General features: G+C 32.5%; 1 protein-coding gene across 1 annotated transcript in view; it reads left to right on the forward strand.

Moving 5' to 3' along the window:
- Positions 1-14466: 14466 nt before the first annotated feature.
- Positions 14467-19164, forward strand: part of DJ1D (Class I glutamine amidotransferase-like superfamily protein) — a 50070-nt gene continuing 45372 nt past the window's right edge. Inside the window, exons 1-2 of the mRNA XM_089811138.1 lie at positions 14467-14801; positions 14887-15003. Coding sequence (XP_089667264.1) covers positions 14739-14801; positions 14887-15003 — 180 coding nt within the window. The 5' untranslated portion in view covers positions 14467-14738. The remainder of the gene's footprint in view (positions 14802-14886; positions 15004-19164) is intronic.

A 19164-nucleotide genomic window follows, 5' to 3' on the forward strand; every position in this document is an offset into this window, starting at 1 on the left:
CTCCATGAAATTCCTCTCTTTTCTATGAGAAGAGACTCTTAACTACATTGTCAAGCCCAAATAACCCCTTAACCCAAGCTACTCTTCCCTCCCAAGGTGAGTGAAGCATGCACACCCAAAAAAAACATTCTATCCACAAACCAAATATCGCAACAAAGAAAGAAAACACAATGCAAGAAATCATTCATACTCATCCCAACACAAAATAAACACCAATCTACTTGTAATATGAAATCACATTCCTACATGTTCATATTTGTAACACCATTATACAAGTTCCAAATGAAGAGAAATTCCATGGCAAGATGCACCAACCTTGGTCCAATGCAAAATGGCAATAGATTTTGAGAAGTGCTCCCTTTCCCTTACCTTCCAATCTCCAAAACCCTAGGTGTCTCTAAAGTTAGAGGGTGGGTGAACATTCAATTAAGTTGCCCAGGGCCCCCTAAAAAAACCTCAAAAACCTCTAACCTACGCAGTATCTTAATATGGCAATAACATAAGCCCCTTTTTCTTACACCATTGTCCCTTCTAAAAATGTAAGCTTGGCCAAGTATGAGGGTGAGGGAAATGTCATGAGACAATTCCATTTTCGCAACTTTTAGAAAATGGCTTGTTTGGAGGGTCTCTAAAGTTATCTAGACCTTCTAATGGTGAAAATTAGGCTCCTAGCTTATAATAATATCATATGGGTACCTAATTTCCACTCAAATGACACTTTAGGACCACTTTTTAGTGCTCTAAAGTCAATAGGAAGTTTGAATTCGAAATTCAACTTGATGGGGACTTCTCCTAGCAACTCTTTCAAGTGGGGTTAACTTGGGTACTCTATTGGGGTTAATTTTAGGTTAAGTAACTTTTTTCCAAACCCTAATTGACATGTCATTTACACATGGACATTACAAGTGTCAAGTGAGACTATACAAAATGCATGACAATGACATGTCACTAGTTACAAGAATTGAATTTAATCCAACACACACATACAATTCACAGTTACAAGTTAAAGCACATAACAACAAGTTTTGAATCTTTCCAATAGATTCAACCTTGGCTTTATCGTGTTCACATATGTTTAGACCTTGGTTCTCCAATTTAATTTCCATGGTTAATTGCCTACACGCTAAACTTGAGCATCAATAGCCTAAGGATAAACCACATATAAATATATATACAATGGATCAACATTACATAGTTGCATTCCACATTTGACATGGATATTCATTTTCAATTAACTTTTCCTTTCTAAGTAATGCCATATAAAATACTTGCAACATTAAAACTTCATGATCTACACATCAACATCAATTCTCACTTTAAATATAGCCAGTGTAACATTTTGAGTATCGCCACAATTTAGTTTCTATCACAATAATGAACCACTGAAAACACATATATTAAATCATCATAACATATAAGATAGGTCCTAGTCTACAACATGAGTAAAGATCATCATAATGTAGTCATCATATGTCAACAAATACTACGACTCACTGTCTAACCAATCAAAAGTATATCAGAACATAAAATCATAAGGTATCAAAATATGATTATATTAGTATGCTATGATGGGTTGGGGTGAGGCCTTGCATTGTCATAATAGGAGTTAATAGGAGTTTAATTATTTAGTTGAGATCTAGTATTTGTTCTTACCCTAAACTATCATGATAAGATGAATAGATATTGAAATAAATTATGAACAAAGTAAGGGAAGATAACTAGATATGAGTTTAACTAATGTTTTCATTTAAGTTTCCTTTCTTGCATAATTAAGGAAATTATAATGTTTAAAGGGCAATTAAGTAAATAATGAATTGAGTCACTGGAGGTTACTTGATAACTAGGTAATTCATAATTGAAAACTTGGTAATGTTGTTAAAGAACAATGCGAGAGAACATGTTAGGACTCTTACATGTAGAGTTAACAAAACAATTCCTAAAAATACTGTTATTCGCTAAATTTTTTAACATTATTATTGTCCTTTTTGGTTCCCTAGTGGGGTGTTACATATGTATACTCTTTATGGGAGGATTGAGAAGGAAATAAGAGATAATAATATTCTAATAAATATATTTATGGTAAATATATATTATGAAGGTGTTTAATTAATTATATATATATATATATATATATATATATTTAATTATATATATATATATGTATATGTGTATATATATATATATATATATATATATGTATGTATATGTGTGTGTGTGTATATATATATATATATATATATATATATATATATGTATATGTGTATATATATACATATATATACATATACATATATATGTACATATATATGTATATATATATACATATATATGTATATGTATATATATGTGTGTATATATATACATATATATGTATATGTATGTGTATGCATATATATATATATGTATATATATACACATATATATACATATACATATATACATATATACATGTATATACATACATGTATACATGTATATATGTATATACATGTATATATATGTATATACATATATATATGTATATACATGTATATATATGTATATACATATATATATGTATATACATGTATACATGTATATATATATATATATACATATACATGTATGTATATACATGTATATGTATATATGTATACATGTATACATATGTATACATGTATACATATGTATACATGTATATACATATATATACATGTATACATATCTATACATGTATACATATATATACATATATATATGTATACATGTATGTATATACATACATACATACATACATACATACATACATACATACATACATATATATATATATATATATATATATATATATATATATATATATATATATATATATATATATATATAATTATATATTATATATTTGAATCATATAGAAGGGTATATAAATGGATTTTATAACCAAGATATTTAATAGATTTGGAATATGAGAATTAAACTACATAAATATAATATACATAAAAAATATCCAATTCTGGTAATTAGATTTTAGATAATAGACATTTACTTCCTATCTCATACTAAGGCATCCTATGGTAGAGTTTGTGGAAGGGAGAGGCAAAGTAATTTCGGTCCCATGACAATTGTCCCAACACTAGGGTTAGGCATTGACTATGCTCCAGACATAATGCACCAAAAGTCAAAAAAAAAAAAAATCTTCAGATCTTTTGAAAATATAGTGATTTTTTTTTCAAATATTTTGCCATTTTTTTATTATAGAACATACATATCGTGAAGAACAAATGCTGAAAATTTCAACAAAATCCATTGTATTTTCGATTTTATCAATTTTGGTCAAAGGCGCATTTTGTCTGAAGGATAGCCCCGTTCCTGGGGTTATGCCTTGAGGGAGCCACTTGTAGACTATTTAACATGCCCTTGGCATAGTAAATCTTCTACCTTATGTTGTTAGAAGAAAGAGAAGGGGGGTTGATATAATCTATAAGAAGAGATCTCTCAAATGTTTAGGCTATGTCTAAGTTCATTAAGTTGTTAATTATTGATTTGCAATTCTTTAACATTAATGAACCATGATAGTTAATATGGAGTAATATGCTAACATATTTGGTTAGTAGATGTGATTTCCTAATTCTATATTCCTAACTTGTACCAATTTATGGATTATAGGTCAAATGATACAAAAAGGGTCATTACAATCACTAGTTTAGCCTCTGCTATAATTCCTTGTCAAAAACCAAAAATAACTACTTCCATTTAATTATTTTCTATATTTCAAATATTATCTAAATTCTAACAAATTTTTTTTTTTCATTCAATCTAAATTTTAAATAAATCCTACTTCCCTACATTTCAATATAAGTGATCTTTAACACTTTGTACGTTCCACTTAGAGTCACCTAACCTTTAAACCCAAGAACTATTTACACAATTCTTATATTAATTAAACATTAGCTATCCTGTTTACTCATAACTTAATTAAACATTGGATATCTTATTTATTCCATGACTTGATGCAGTTTGATAGGGGAATCTTAATCAATTAATTTTTTGTAAAAAAGTTGTATTTTCATTTTTTGTAATTTTTAAAATTAATTAGTAATAATAATACTAATAATTTTATTTATTTATTGAATAAAGCAAATAAAAGAATTACAAATAAAAGCTACGGAAGTAGCTCGAGAAAAATAATTTTATATTATATATTTGAATCATATAGAAAGGTATATAAATGGATTTTATAATTGAGAGATTTAATATATTTGGAATATGAGAATTAAACTACATAAATATAATATACACAATAGATATCTAATTTTGATATTTAGATTATAGATAATAGACATCTACTTCCTATCTCTTACTAAGACATCCTATGGTAGAGTTTGTGGAAGGGAGAGGTAGAGCAATTTTGGTCCCATGACAATTGTCCCAACACTAGGGTCAGGCACCAACTATGCTCTAGACACAATGCACCAAAAGTAAAAAGAAAACATTCTTTAGATCTCTGAAAATACAATGATTTTTATTTTTCAAATATTTTGTTGTTTTTTATTACAAAACATACAAATCATGAAGAATAAATGCTAAAAATTTCAACAAAATCCATTGTATTTTTTTTTTTTTTTTAAATTTGGTGAAAGGTGCATTTTTGTTTGAAGGATAGTTGTGTCCCTCGGGTTACGCCTTGAGAGATCCACTTGTAGACTATTTCACATGCCCTTAACATAGTAAATCTTCTACCTTATGTTGTTAGTAAGAAAAAAGAAGGGGATTGATATAATCTATACGAAGAGATCTCTCAAATGTTTAGGCTATGTCTAAGTTCATTAAGTTGTTAATTGTTGATTTGCAATTCTTCAACATTAATGAACCATGATAGTTAATATGGAGTAATATGTTGACATATTTGGTTAGTAGTAGTGATTTCCTAATTCAATATTCCTAACTTGTACCAATTTATGGATTATAGATCAAATGATACGAAAATGGTCATTACAATCACAAGTTTAGCTTCCACTATAATTCCTTGTCAAAAACCAAAAATAACTACTTCCATTTAATTATTTTTTATATCTCAAATATTATCTAAATTATAACAAAATAAATTTTGTTTTCATTCAATCTAATTATTTTTTATATCTCAAATATTATCTAAATTATAATAAAATAAATTTTATTTTCATTCAATCTAAATTTTAAATAAATCCCATTCCCCTACATTTCAATATAAGTGAACTTTAACACTTTGTAGGTTCCACTTAGAGTCACCTAACCTTTAAACCCAAGAATTATCTACACAATTCTTATCTTAATTAAACATTAGCTATCCTATTTACTCATACCTTAGTTGGTGTAAATACATATTTACTATTTACACTTACTTAAGTTTACTTAGGTTAATGCATTATTTTATTATTTTATCATTTTGTGAGACACTTAGGAGTTTGCACACCTTTTTGAGTTGTCATGTTGACAACATAGAAGTATGAAACTCTATTTTAGCACATGGTGTCTACAACACTGGAGTTTGCATCATTCATTGAGTTGTCATGTTGACAACACAGTTATTCACACTCCTTTTTTAGCACATGTTGTCTACAACACTAATTTGCATGTCACACCCTTGTAGGCTTATCCTCTCATCCTCGCACTTACTTCTATGCTTAATGAAGGATAACCCATATCTGGTGGCATTCTATATGTATCTCAGAGGCTTTTATATACAGGCACTCCTAGTGTACTCTTGATAATGCATATTGAATGAATATGTCGTCATTCTGATCATACTCTCTTTTTCTGGTCTACAGCTGTGCTTTTGTTTGAGTTCTTAGTTCCTGGGTGAATTTTTCCCTAAGGTAAATTCTTACAATTATCTTATTTATTCCATGACTCAATGCACTTTGATAGGGGAATCTTAATCAATTAATTTTGTGTGCAAGGTTGTATTTTCATTTTTCCTAATTTTTAAAATTAATTAGTAATAATAATACTAATAATATATATTTTTCATATTGAATAAAGTAAATAAAAGAATAACAAATTAAAGCTACGAAAGTAGCTTGAGAAAAATGAAGAATCCAATCACAAAAACCAAGAACATATAAAGACTTGAGAAAGACTACATCAATTGAACACCATATTTACAAGGAGTACAGTATTGTAACTTCATAACTTGTTCTTTAATCTCTTGAAGTAATGCTTTGGTAGCATGAATGCCGATGCTATGGGGGAGCATTACAAAACATTAATATGATGTATTCATGAATGTGTTTCTCATTGACGACAACACAGTAATAAGTTTGTAAAGACTAACAGAGCAATAGACTATGATTTTTGTATCAAGAACAATATATTACTTATCTATTAATGTGCAGTTTCCAATGCATATTACAGTGTGTCTTTGTTACTAGGGTAAGTGGGCAGAACCTAATTTGATAGTGTATGGCAGATATGATTGATCTACAGAGAACTATGTGGAAATAAAGTATTAGGAAAGTAGTTCCTATTATGTGATTACTAAAGTTCATCACATATGTAGTGAAAGGTTGCACAGTTAATTGGAGACAGTATAATGGTCATTGATGATGTTAGAGAGTGTGCATGTATGGAAGTCACACGTGTGAAAGTTTGTTTATAACTATGAGCTAACAACATTAATTATATGTGTATTCATTTAATTAACACATTATAATTAAGTGGGAAGTTGACTCAAGGATTTATTATTGAGTATGGTATAAAGGAAAGATGTTTTCTATGTTTAACATATAGAGAGCAAATAAGACTTGTGAATTATTGAGCAACAGAGTGCTACAGAAGTAGAGTGACTTACCAATGCATGTAAATGACCTTAAGTGTTATTGTTATTGAGTATAGAGTTCTAGATCTAATTGCATGGTCTGAAGGAGAAGAAGTCTGACATATTGGATAGAGGAAGAAGTAAAAGCTTGTTTTACATCTATTATTCTGAAAGGAGTAGTACCGAGGGCAATTGGACAGTGAATTCATTGATTTGATCCTAAAGCTATTTGAACAGTGGGTTCAACTATCTTCCATAACTCCTAACAAGGTTGGCACAACTCCTAATAGGGTTGGAATCTCCTAACAGGGATTCAAAGTCTCCTAACAGGGACTCTTTGTACTAAATATTGTAATAGACTCCTAACAGGGTCCATCCTTTAACAGGGAATATTTATATTAGTACATCATCTTGTGGACATCATTCCCATCGGGGTTTCCCTTTGATCAAGGGTTTCCTTAGTCAACATATTTGGTGTAATTGTTTATGCGCATCTTTATGGTTGTTGTTTACTTTGGTCGAATGGTTAAGTTTGTTTAAAGAGGATAAATGTTTTAATTATTGAATAACTAATTCACCCTCCGCCTCTCAATTATCTTGGTGGACTATTGTTTCTAACAATTGGTATCAGAGCATCAGGTCCTTGAAGAAAAATTTTAACAACTTTGGGAGATCTATGGAAAACATGTTCAGAAAGGAAAGTTTGAGATTTGATGGCACCAATTATGGCAGCTAGAAGGATAAGATGAAGACTCATCTTTTGTGCATGGGTCCAAGATATTGGCTTGCAACCAAGGCATCTAAGAATATTGTGGAAGAAGACAATCTTGAAAGTTGTACCAAGAAGCAAAGAGAAGTATTTATGTGTAGCATAAGGGCAAGATAAGCAATATTGTCAGCTTTACCTAAAAGTGAGTATAGTTAGGTAAAACTACTCAAAACATCTCATGAAATTTGGCAAACTTTAGAAGCTAATTATTAGGGTGATACACATGCAAAAAGATTTAGATTACAAAATTTGCATTGTGCATTTCAAGATGCTAGAATGATGGAAGATGAATCTATAAGAAGCTATATTCATAGAATAATTGAGATTGTTGAAGGAATCACATCTCATGGTGGAAAGAAATCAGATGATGAAGTAATATGGAAGATCTTGAAAAGTCTAACACGACCTTTCAAAACAATAACATAGATGATTCAGCTGATGATACCTTATACTAAAAATTTCACCAAAGAAACATTGCTTGGTAGATTGGAAGCTGTAGAATTCGATTTGAAACAATTTGGAGAATTAGCAAAAATTGAGACAACATTTAGTGCATTAAATATTAAACCTGGTCTAGCAAAGAACACAAAAGAACAAGGAAATATTGCTAGCAATAGCAATTTTGTTGAGGAAAAGATCAAGGGAGGAGTGGCTCTTCTTCTGGAAAAAGAAAAAGATGGTAAGAATATCTTGAAGTGTTGGACATGTAATGAATGTGGTCATTATGCATCTAAGTGTCCTAAAAGAGAAAGGAAGTATAAGGGATGATTCAAACCTAGAAGACCTAGAAATTGCTTATATGCTAATGAAGAAGAAGAAGAAGAAGAATCCAAGAAAAGAAAAAGTGAAGATGAATTGGGATTCGTAGCTATAAAGAAGGATGATCTTGACAAAGAGATTAGAGAAGAAAGTGCACTGATTTCACAAGTTGAAAGGAAAGATTGTATCATTGATAGTGGTTGTTCACATCACATGATTGGTGATATGAGCAAATTTGTCAAATTCAAAAGTCATGATGGAGAGATTTTCAGAGTAGGGAACAATGCAGCCTGTCACATTACAGAAATCAGATCTATCACAATTGATTTTAAAACAAATATTGATGATGTTTACTTTGTTGATGGACTGAAACATAACTTGTTAAGTGTTGGACAACTTATGGACAAGGGTTACCAATTACAATTTGGTAATGACACATGTATCATCAAGGACAAGGAAGGATAATTGCTTGGTACTAGCACAAGAACTAGAGGTAATGTATTTCAGTTGAACACCACTGAAATAACATGTTCAGTAGCTAATGTTGACAATAGTTGGTTATGGCACAAAAGATTTTGTCACATAAACTTTGATAACATTATGAAAGCTAGTAATACACTTGTTGTGAGAGATTTACCTAAGATCACTAAGCCCACTAACATTGTTTGTAAGGAATGTATCTTGGCTAAGTAGAAGAAAGTTTCATTGCCTAGCAAGTAGTTTGGTACTACACAGAAGCTGGAATTGGTCCATATAGATTTAAGTGGTCTTTCAAGAACAAGAAGATTTTATGGAGAAAGATATTTTATGATTTTTGTTGATGATTTCACCAGAATGATGTGGGTAGCTTTTTCTTAAAGAAAAATCATAAGCATTTGAGAAATTCAGGATATTCAAGAACAGAGTAGAAAATGAATCAAGAGTAAAAATCAAGAGCTTAAGATTTGATACAGGAGGACAATTCACTTCTAGAGAATTCAACATATACTATGAAGAGCATGGAATTAAGAGACAACTATCTTCACCTCATTCACCTGAGTAGAATGGGATTTATGAAAGAAGAAACAGATCAATTGCTAAAACAACAAGAGCTATGCTATTTGAGAATGATGTGCCAAAGACATTTTGGAGAGAAGCAGTCAATACAACAGTATATACTTTGAACAAAGTACAGATTAGGAAAGGTATGGAAAAAACACCTTATGAATTATGGTTTGGATACTCACCATCAGTCAAATATTTCAGAATATGTGGGAGCAAATGTTACATCAAAAGAGATGATGATATCGGTAAGTTTGAGCCAAGGAGCAATGAAGATATGTTTCTTAGCTATTCATTAAAAAGTAAAGCCTACAGATGCTTCAATTACATAACAAAGAGTGTAGTAGAGTGCACAAATGTGAGAATAGATGAAAAGTTTGGTACCAAAGAAAAGATGATGGATTATAACTCTGATGAAGATAGCTCTGAGATGATAGATAGATACAATGAATTATTTCTCAAGACTAACAATGACTTGCAGAATAATGTGCAAACTAAAGAAATAAGGGAAGAATAGAGCACAATACCTAAAATAAGAGTTGACGCAACAACTCCTACCCCAAATAAAAATGTGATGAGAAATCATCCTACTGATCAGATAGGAGGAAGTAAAGAAAAAGGAGTAACGACAAGAAGTAGAACCAATGAAAAACTATGGCTAATATCTCAAGTAGAACCAAAGAGCACAAATGAAGCAATCAAGGATGATCATTGGATGAAAGCAATGAAGGAAGAACTCGAACAGATAATAAAGAATGACACATGGGAACTAGTCCCTAGACCTAAGGACAAAAATGTGATTGACACAAAGAGGGTATTCAGAAACAAAATGAATGAACAAGGAGAAGTAATAAGAAACAAAGCAAGACTAGTATGCAAAGGCTACTCTCAGCAAGAAGGAATAGACTATGAGGAAACATAAGCACCTGTAGCAAGAATGGAAGCAATTAGAATGTTCTTGGCATATGCAGTAAATAAAAACTTCAAAGTATATTAGATGGATGTCAAGTCAACATTCTTGAATGGAGAACTTGAAGAAGAAGTTTATATTGAGCAATCAAAAGGTTTTTGTTTGATAGAAGAGAAGGATATGGTTTGCAAATTAAAGAAAGCCTTATATGGATTAGAGCAAGCACCTAGAATTTGGTATGCAAGGTTAGATAAATATTTAGCAAAGCTTGTATTTGCTAAAGGAATAACATACAACAACTTGTACTCGAAAGAAATAGAAAATGGTTTGTTGATAATCATTGTATTTGTTAATGATATCATTTTTGGAGGAAACGATGAAGCCAGTAATAAATTCTCAAAAGATATGAAGAATGAATTTGAGATGAGTATGATAGGAGAAATAATTTTTTTCTTAGGATTGCAAATTGTTCAAAACAAAGAAGGTATCTTTATTTCTTAGACCAAGTATTTGAAAGATTTGCTAAAAAGATTTAGACTAAAAAATTGTAAACCTATTGGAATTCCTATGGTAACTGGTCACAAGTTATCAAGCAAGGATGAGACACCTGTTGTTGAACAAAAGAAGTACAGATCTATGATTGGAGGCTTACAACATCTAACTCATAGTAGACCAGATATAGCTAATGCAGTTGGAATTGTGGCAAGATTTTAGGCGGATCCTAAATAATATCACTATGCAACAGTAAAAAGGGTATTTAGATATCTGAAAGGGACATTTGATTATGGCATTTGGTATGAAAGAAGTAATGATTTTACTCTTTGCACTTATACTAATGCCGATTAGGCTGGAGACATGGATGATAGAAAAAGCACTAGTGGAGGAGCATTCTTTTTTGGTGGAAGACTAGTTTTTTGGCTCAACAAGAAACAAGATTGCACTTCACAAAGTATTGCAGAGGCAGAATATGTTCCAACAACAAACAATTGTAATCAAGTTATATGGATGAAGTAGATGATGAAGGATATTGGAATTACATTCAAAGAACCTGTTATTATTTATTATGATAACACAAGTACAGTTAACATGTCTAAATATCCTATTTTACATTCTAAGACTAAGCACATCTCTATAAAGTATCATGTGTTGAGAGAAAAAGTTGCAGAGAAAGAAATCAAACTAGAGTATGTTAACACTAAGGAACAGATTGCAGACATTTTCACAAAGGCCATTTGAGTACCTAAGAGGTATGCTTGGGGTTATGTTCTTGCCTACTTCATAATAGAAGATGCAAAAGTGCATCAATCTAGGGAATAGAGCACCATTGTTAGATTGGATTGAATGCTAATGCTTCCTCAATGGGAGAGTATCTATGATGAATAGAGTTAGCAAATGACTCTTGGTAATTGGTATGCAACTGTGTCTCTAGACAATTGAGTTATTTATGGATTTATATGCAAAAGTTGTAAAGCAACAGACTAGCTTGTGGTTGTGCTAGTAAATTATTGTATCTTTGACCAATTGAACCATTTGTGTATTACCTTTGACATTGATGTCAATGGGGGAAAGAATGACATGAAAAAAATTCTATGTAGTTCAATTGGGAAGAAAGCAGAACATGATGATGAAGAACATGTATATTTGATATTCTTGGAACTTAGATGTTTTTCATCTATGTTGCCATCAATGCCAAAGGGGGAGATTGTTAGTATGAATACTGATGCTATGGGGGAGCATTGCAAGCCATTGATATGATGTATTCATGACTGTGTTTGTCATTGATGATAACATACTAATAAGTTTGTAAAGACTGACAGAGCAACAAACTATGATTTTTGTATTAAGAACAATATATTACTTATCTGTTAATGCACAATTTCTAGCACATACTACAATCTGTCTTTGTTACAAGGGTAAGTGCATAGAACCTAATTTGACAATGTACAGAAGATATGATTAATTTATAGAGAATCTGATGGGGACACAACCCAAGAACAGAATGGACACAACAGAAAAGGGAAATTATATTAACTGAGAAAATAAGCTAGTACAAATAGTATAGAGAAAATAAACTTCAGAACATGCCCTAAGGGCTTACAATAGCATAAATCTGGCGAATATTTCTCCTTTTAGCACCTCCTCTCAAACTCTACTCCGAACTGCCTTTTACAATGCCAGAAATCTCCTTAAATAGACTCTGGAGGGTTAAGGACTAGGAGTACATTCTAGAAAGTGCTAGTAGGCATCCACCGACGAAATAGAAGGTTCCGGAAGCTATGTTAGAATTCGGTGCAAATCTAGAAGAATCCAGAAACGGTAACCGAACTTCCGGGAGGCATAACTTTTGAACTGTAGCTCTGATTGACGAACCATTTACATTTTCGGAAAGCTCTCGAAGCACTCTATAGCCTTATGGACAAGCTTTGCTCGTCCCCCATTTTTTGACCCTTTTCGAGGTCATTTAATGCCCCAAACTTGACTTTGAAGCATTCTTAGGAGGTCCTGAAAACCCAAAAAATTGCAATAACTTTCAAACCGTGGGGCCTTTTGACCTGATTCTTTTTCTAGAATGCTCTAAATCACAATTATATTCATCTGGCCAATTCACACCTTCTAGGTCACCAAAATGATGGCCAAATTGCATGCTCCTATTTTCGAAATTTTCAAACACACTGATAGTGGAACTGTGAGAGTTGGAACCTTTATTTGACCCAAATGGGTATCCAAAAATGTAAAGACATGAAACATAAACTAAGTCTAAGTACATTTTTTTTGGGTGACACAGGATTGCCCTTATACCTCTGGATGCTCCTGCATTAGAATCATGTGGAAATAGAGTATTGGGAAAGTAATTCCTATTGTGTGATTGTTGTAGTTCATCACAAATGTAGTGAAAGGCTGCACAGTTAATTGGAGATAGTATACTGGCCATTGATGACATCAAAGAGTGTGCATGTACGAAAGTCACACATGTGAAAGTTTGTTTATAACTGTGAGCCAACAACATTAATTAAATGTGTATTCATTTAATTAACGCATTATAATTAAGTGGGATGCCAACTCAAGGATTTATTATTGAGCCTGGTATAAGGGAAAGATGTTTTCTATGTTTAACATATAAAGAGCAGATAAGACTTGCGAATTATTGAGCAACAGAGCACTATAGAAGTAGAGTGACTTACCAATGCGTGTAAATGAACTTAAGGGTTATTATTACTGAGTACAGAGTTCCAAATCTAATTGCATGGTTTGAAGGAGAAGAAGTTTGACATATTGGACAGAGGAAGAAGTAAAAGCTTGTTTCACATCTATCATTCTGAAAGGAATAGTACCAAGGTCAATTGGACAGTGGGTTCATTGATCTGATCCTGAAGCTGTTTGAATAGTGGGTTCAACTGTCTTCCACAACTCCTAATAGGGTTGGCACAACTCCAAACAGGGTTGGAATCTCCTAACAGGTATTCAAAGTCTCCTAATAGACTCCTAATAGGGTCCATCTTCTAACAAGGAATATTTATATTAGTACATCATCTTGTGGGCATCATTCCCACTAGGGTTTTCCCTCTCATCAAGGGTTTCCCTAGTTAACATATCTAGTGTAATTGTTTATGTGCATCTTTATGGTTGCTATTTACTTTGGTTGAATGGTTAAGTTTGTTTAAAGAGGATAAATGTTTTAATTATTGAATAATTGATTCACCTCCCACTCTCAGTTATCTTGGTGGACTATTGTTACTAACATGCTCAACCTCTTTATCCTTCTTGCATAACTTTTGGCACTGTGAAAGACGAAAAACCACTTAGGAAAATACATAAGAGTAAAGTCTTACCAGTTGTATGATGAAAACTATTAGAAAATATAGCATCACACCTGTTTTTTCAAATGCTTTTAAGAAGTCCAAAGGGTTTAGCTTAGTTGGTTGAAGTAACATGTTCATCTTTGTGAAATTTTAAGTTGTGCCTCTTGGTCTTCCAATTATTGTTTCTAATGTGATTGCTTGTAAGGAGCTTGAATAAGTTACAAGCTACATGCAAAAATGACAAAAATGACTTCCTTCAATTAAAATTATGCTGAAAGATCTTTAAATTCCAAACTATATGTTTGAAACTCTCAACACAATTAAAAAAGAAACAAATTTAAATCTCAATCAATTTTTCAAGATAGCACTTGAGTATGATTACATTTTCATATTTGAACGCTCATTTTAATCTAATATGATTACATTTTCATCTTTGAACGCTCATTTTAATCTAGAACTAACTCCACATTTCAAAAATCTTACGATTTCTACCAGGCCTAGATAATTCTAACATGTTAGTATCCATGGCATTTCTTTCTAGACAAATAATTTCTCCAATGCCCGAATGAATTTGACAGTTCATCACCTCCGTGACCACGTATTTCTTCAGATATCCTCGGCCCGGCGGTGAAGACGAGAGCTCACGTCAAACACTCGAGAGTGTTCAGAGGGAAGAAGAAGAAGATGGATTCTGCGGCTCAGAAACACGTTTTAATGATATGTGGAGACTACATGGAGGATTACGAGGTAGGGATCAATCAACCCATTTTACCATACAATCGTGTCTTTGTTTCAATAAAGGCAATTCTAAAAATTTGAAATATGTTCACAGGCAATGGTACCATTTCAGACCCTCCAAGCATATGGCATAAAGGTGGATGCAGTGTGCCCCGGGAAGAAATTGGGCGATAAATGCCCTACCGCTGTACATGATTTCCTTGGTCATCAGGCATGTCTTCTCAATTTTTATTTCTTTACGTTTCTTAAATATGGTCACAGGTTAGAACCCTGTTGCAATTTTCTTTCCTCTTCATATATGACAATCTGTAACTCATAAATGATGAATTGAACAATCCCCAGGTTCCTTCACGTTCGTTAGCATCTAGGCCGACTGTAGTTATAATCTCATGATGTGGATCGTTCAATTTCTCTGTGTTTTAAGGATTTTGTGACGCAATCTTCTTTGGATGCTAGATTCATAATAGAAAAAATAAACTTTCTTTTAAGGTCCACAATGCTTGGCGTCCTGCACATTTAATTTTGCTTAGACTAGCTGGTAGCTTACAAAGACTACTTACGCATCTGACTGTGTTTTGACTGTGTGGCGCACATACCCTATCCCTTCAGCTTTTAATCTCTTGGTTACCCCCATTCACTCACTCGAGAGAGATAAGATTGGAAATCAAATTAATAGTACAGTCTATCTCATTACAGAGAAAAGAAAAAGCTGAATTTTGAATGGGACTAGATTAGGAGTGTGATCTTATTTAGTATCACTTGGAAATCAACGTGGCAACCTATGGATTTATGAATAAGTCCAGTTGTAAGTGGTTTGATGCCTATTAAAGTTAGTCAATGTGAATAAAGAGAACACAAGGAAGGATCCTTTAAGGTCCGCAGCAGCTGACGTCCTATGCACCTACCTGTCCTTAGCTAGCAGGTAGCTTACACCTTATGACCCTGCATTTCGACCTTGCTTAGATTATAGGGGACTCATATTACAACATCCTCAAGCTTCAAATCTGTGCTTCTCCCACTCAAGAACAAGCTCTTCTCTGCCAGGCCCACTCATGTGTACTTCAAGTTGAGGAATGCACCAAAACGATCTGAATTACATGCATGAGACTTACCTGTTGAACCAAACCACAAAGGTTACATGTGGCTCAATCAGTACCATTAAAAGAGGACCGGATCTTCTTTTGTTGATTTTCATTAGAAACTCTCTTACATTCTTTATTTTCACCTCTTTAAATAAATAGTTATAACTTAATTATTAGAAAATATAGTCGAGGTTGCAGTCACACTCACAGAATTGCTTTAGAAGGAAAAGTAGGGCTCTTGTTATAGAGTGCAAGCCACGTACAGATGCTGTCCAAAATACAAGCTCAATGGGGCTACTATCAAAGAATCGAGTCAAGGATGCAAGCCATAGCCAAGAGCTGATCTCAATGAAGGAGGGTTGCTTTCTAGAATGCAAGTCAGATCCAAAGGCTGCTGTCAAAGATGCAAGCTGGATATGGCTGCTGTCAAGGAAACTATTGAAAGTTGTAATAATTGATATAGAGAAGTTAGTATGGAATGCTTTTAATCATGCAAGAGTTGCATATGAAGATAGGCAACCAAGATCTTGGAGCTTCAATAAAAGCACAAGAGAGACCAAACATAATGGAATAATTATATTCTATCAAAAGATGCAAATGCACACTGCGTACATTAATATGATAGTTTTGAGCCAAGATGGGAAACATTAAACACAAGATTATGACACATGTTGTAATCTTATGATTTGAGCTAAGTTGCTAGTATGTGAGTATGGGCATAGGTATGAGTATGAGAACCTAGTATGTGAGTACGGGCAATTTGTTTCGGGGGTTTGGGTATGTGGATTCTAGTGTGTGTGTGTGTGTGTATTATATTGTATACTAAAAAAATTTAAAGATATATATGGATTTGTAAAACTAAATCATGTGATAGTATGATACTTCATCATTGACTATGATTTTCAATTGAATTGTGAACCTAGACATATATGATATTGCATATGATTTAATATCAAAATTTTGAACCATATAATCATATATATATATATATATATATATATATATATATAGTTGAACCCATGTTCCCCACCCTAAATTTTTTTGGTTCCATACCCACATACTAGTTTCTCATACCCATATCAACAACTTAGGTCTAGGATGATGAATCAAAAGAGAATCATTATAACTACAAAATTGACAATAAAAAATGGTAATCGTCTTCTATTTTCAATGTATTTCATCAATCATCAAAAGGATTATAAACAAAATCATCATCTATTGCATTTTGAATAGTTGCAAGATGAAGATCATTTGAACCTAAAGCAATGCCACTCACACTAGATACACCATGTGTAGGTATGCCATCATCATTAGCAAAACTTGAAGCTGCCAAATCAATAGGACAGATGTGGTAGGTCCATCCGATCGAGCTTAGTGCATGCAGTACAAAAAGCACCTCCCGTGCCAGTGCAACAGGTTTCCCTGGGAAAAAATAAGGACATGGAGGCTTTGCAAAGAGAGATTGCTGCGTTGAAATTGGCAGCTGAAAAGGAGAAGAAAGATTTTGAAAGAAATAAGAGTGGGATTGTTCAGATTGCCTTATTATTTTTACACGAGTAAATAAGCTCTGGGATATATAGGATTCATGAAATATATTTTCCCAAAGCTTTACTGCCTTATCCTTGTATTGGAGATCCTGACATGATAGAAGATGCAAATTGGAATGTATATAAATTAAGTCTTCTGCTTCTTTTGCAACCAACCAATTATGTTTCACTAAGTGTATAGAGATGTATGTACTAACTCCATTCAGTGACAAAAGAACTTGCAACCTGTTGAAATTGGAGAGAAAACCAATGAACTTTAAAAAGAAAAAATGCAAAATAAATTAAAGAATGCCAATTACCAAACTCTACAATACAAATGGTAAACTAAGAAACAAAACGCACTTTGTGAGAGAATCTTGATTGCAAAAGTTTGGAAATAAATAAAATTTTGATCATGGAGGATTGGTCAATAACAACACAAGGAATATAGTTTCTTTCTGAGATGAACAAGCCAAATTTTCTTTTAACATTTTTCTCCACTTTTGGATCTTGGAAGAGTCTAATAAATGCCCACTTGTACCTAGACTTAAAAATATCTATACGGTGGTAATTTCCTTGGCAAAGAAAGTACTTTATTGCTATAGTACCTCAGAGATAGTACATTGCAAAGTGCAATGGTGTAATCATCTTGTTCCACCAACAAAGAATGATTGGTTGCATCCTTTTGAAAAAGGTTTCTTTAGGGTCATTCTCTCTTTTTCTTATGGCTTTTATTTTCTCTATCATTGTGTCCATGCCATCGTAAACATCCTCCAAACATGGTGTATCCATATCAATAAAACTAAGCATAGTCGTAATAGGCTCAGTGAAATCCAATACATATTCCTCACTAGCACCAATTGTCATCCAAGATGAATATTATGACCTTTTGTGCCCTCTATGAATTTGGCTGCTTCCAAGCACCCCATTGGTTGCTAATAAATATTTCACCCAATGACTCTTGCACCTTCAAAAGTCATCTCATAACAATTGTATGAGTTGTAGATCAGATCACAATCTAGGATCATGTTAATAACACACAAGAAATACGTAGATGACACATTAAAGAAATATTATAAATATAATAATATATTGGACATTGCTAAATAAAATTAAATAAATAAACTAAATTTACCTTCAACAACTCCAACCTTGAGAAAGTTCTCTCAAAATTGCTTGTATCACCAAGTTAACGGAGTGTAAAGTGCGCAATGTCCAAACAATGGGCTCTTATCTTTGCTCAGCCAAAATACATAAAACTGTACTATTTTTTGCATTGTTTGTAATGACTTGGACCACATTTCCATGACCCCCCATCTCTATGATCTCGATGAGGATTTTGGAAATGAATTCCGCATCTTTGATTTGCCCCTCAGTCAATAGGCCTCCAAAACATTGGCCTTTTGAGGGACACTACAATAACATTTATTAATGGATTGTTTTTATAATCTTTCCATCCATTGGAAACAATAGAAACTCTTGATTCAAACGAAGAACCTGTAATGGGTCTTAGTAAGGTCTTCATACAATTTTCCTCTCATTGCAATAAGGCAGTGCACACCTTCTATACCTAGGACTTTTGAAACCAAAAAGTATACTACTAATCTAAGTCACAAGGTTCGAGTTCGAGTTTGAGTTCGAGTTCGTTAACTATAAAATTCGGATGAAGTTCGACAAGGACAAAAATTCGAAAAAAATTCGACATTAATTTGCCTTATATAAATTTAATATTTTAAAATATAAATAATATATCTATAAAAATAT

This window comes from Cupressus sempervirens, chromosome 11 (assembly GCF_028749045.1).
Source record: "Cupressus sempervirens isolate cs-2001-9-10 chromosome 11, ASM2874904v1, whole genome shotgun sequence".
Classification (NCBI taxonomy): domain Eukaryota; kingdom Viridiplantae; phylum Streptophyta; class Pinopsida; order Cupressales; family Cupressaceae; genus Cupressus; species Cupressus sempervirens.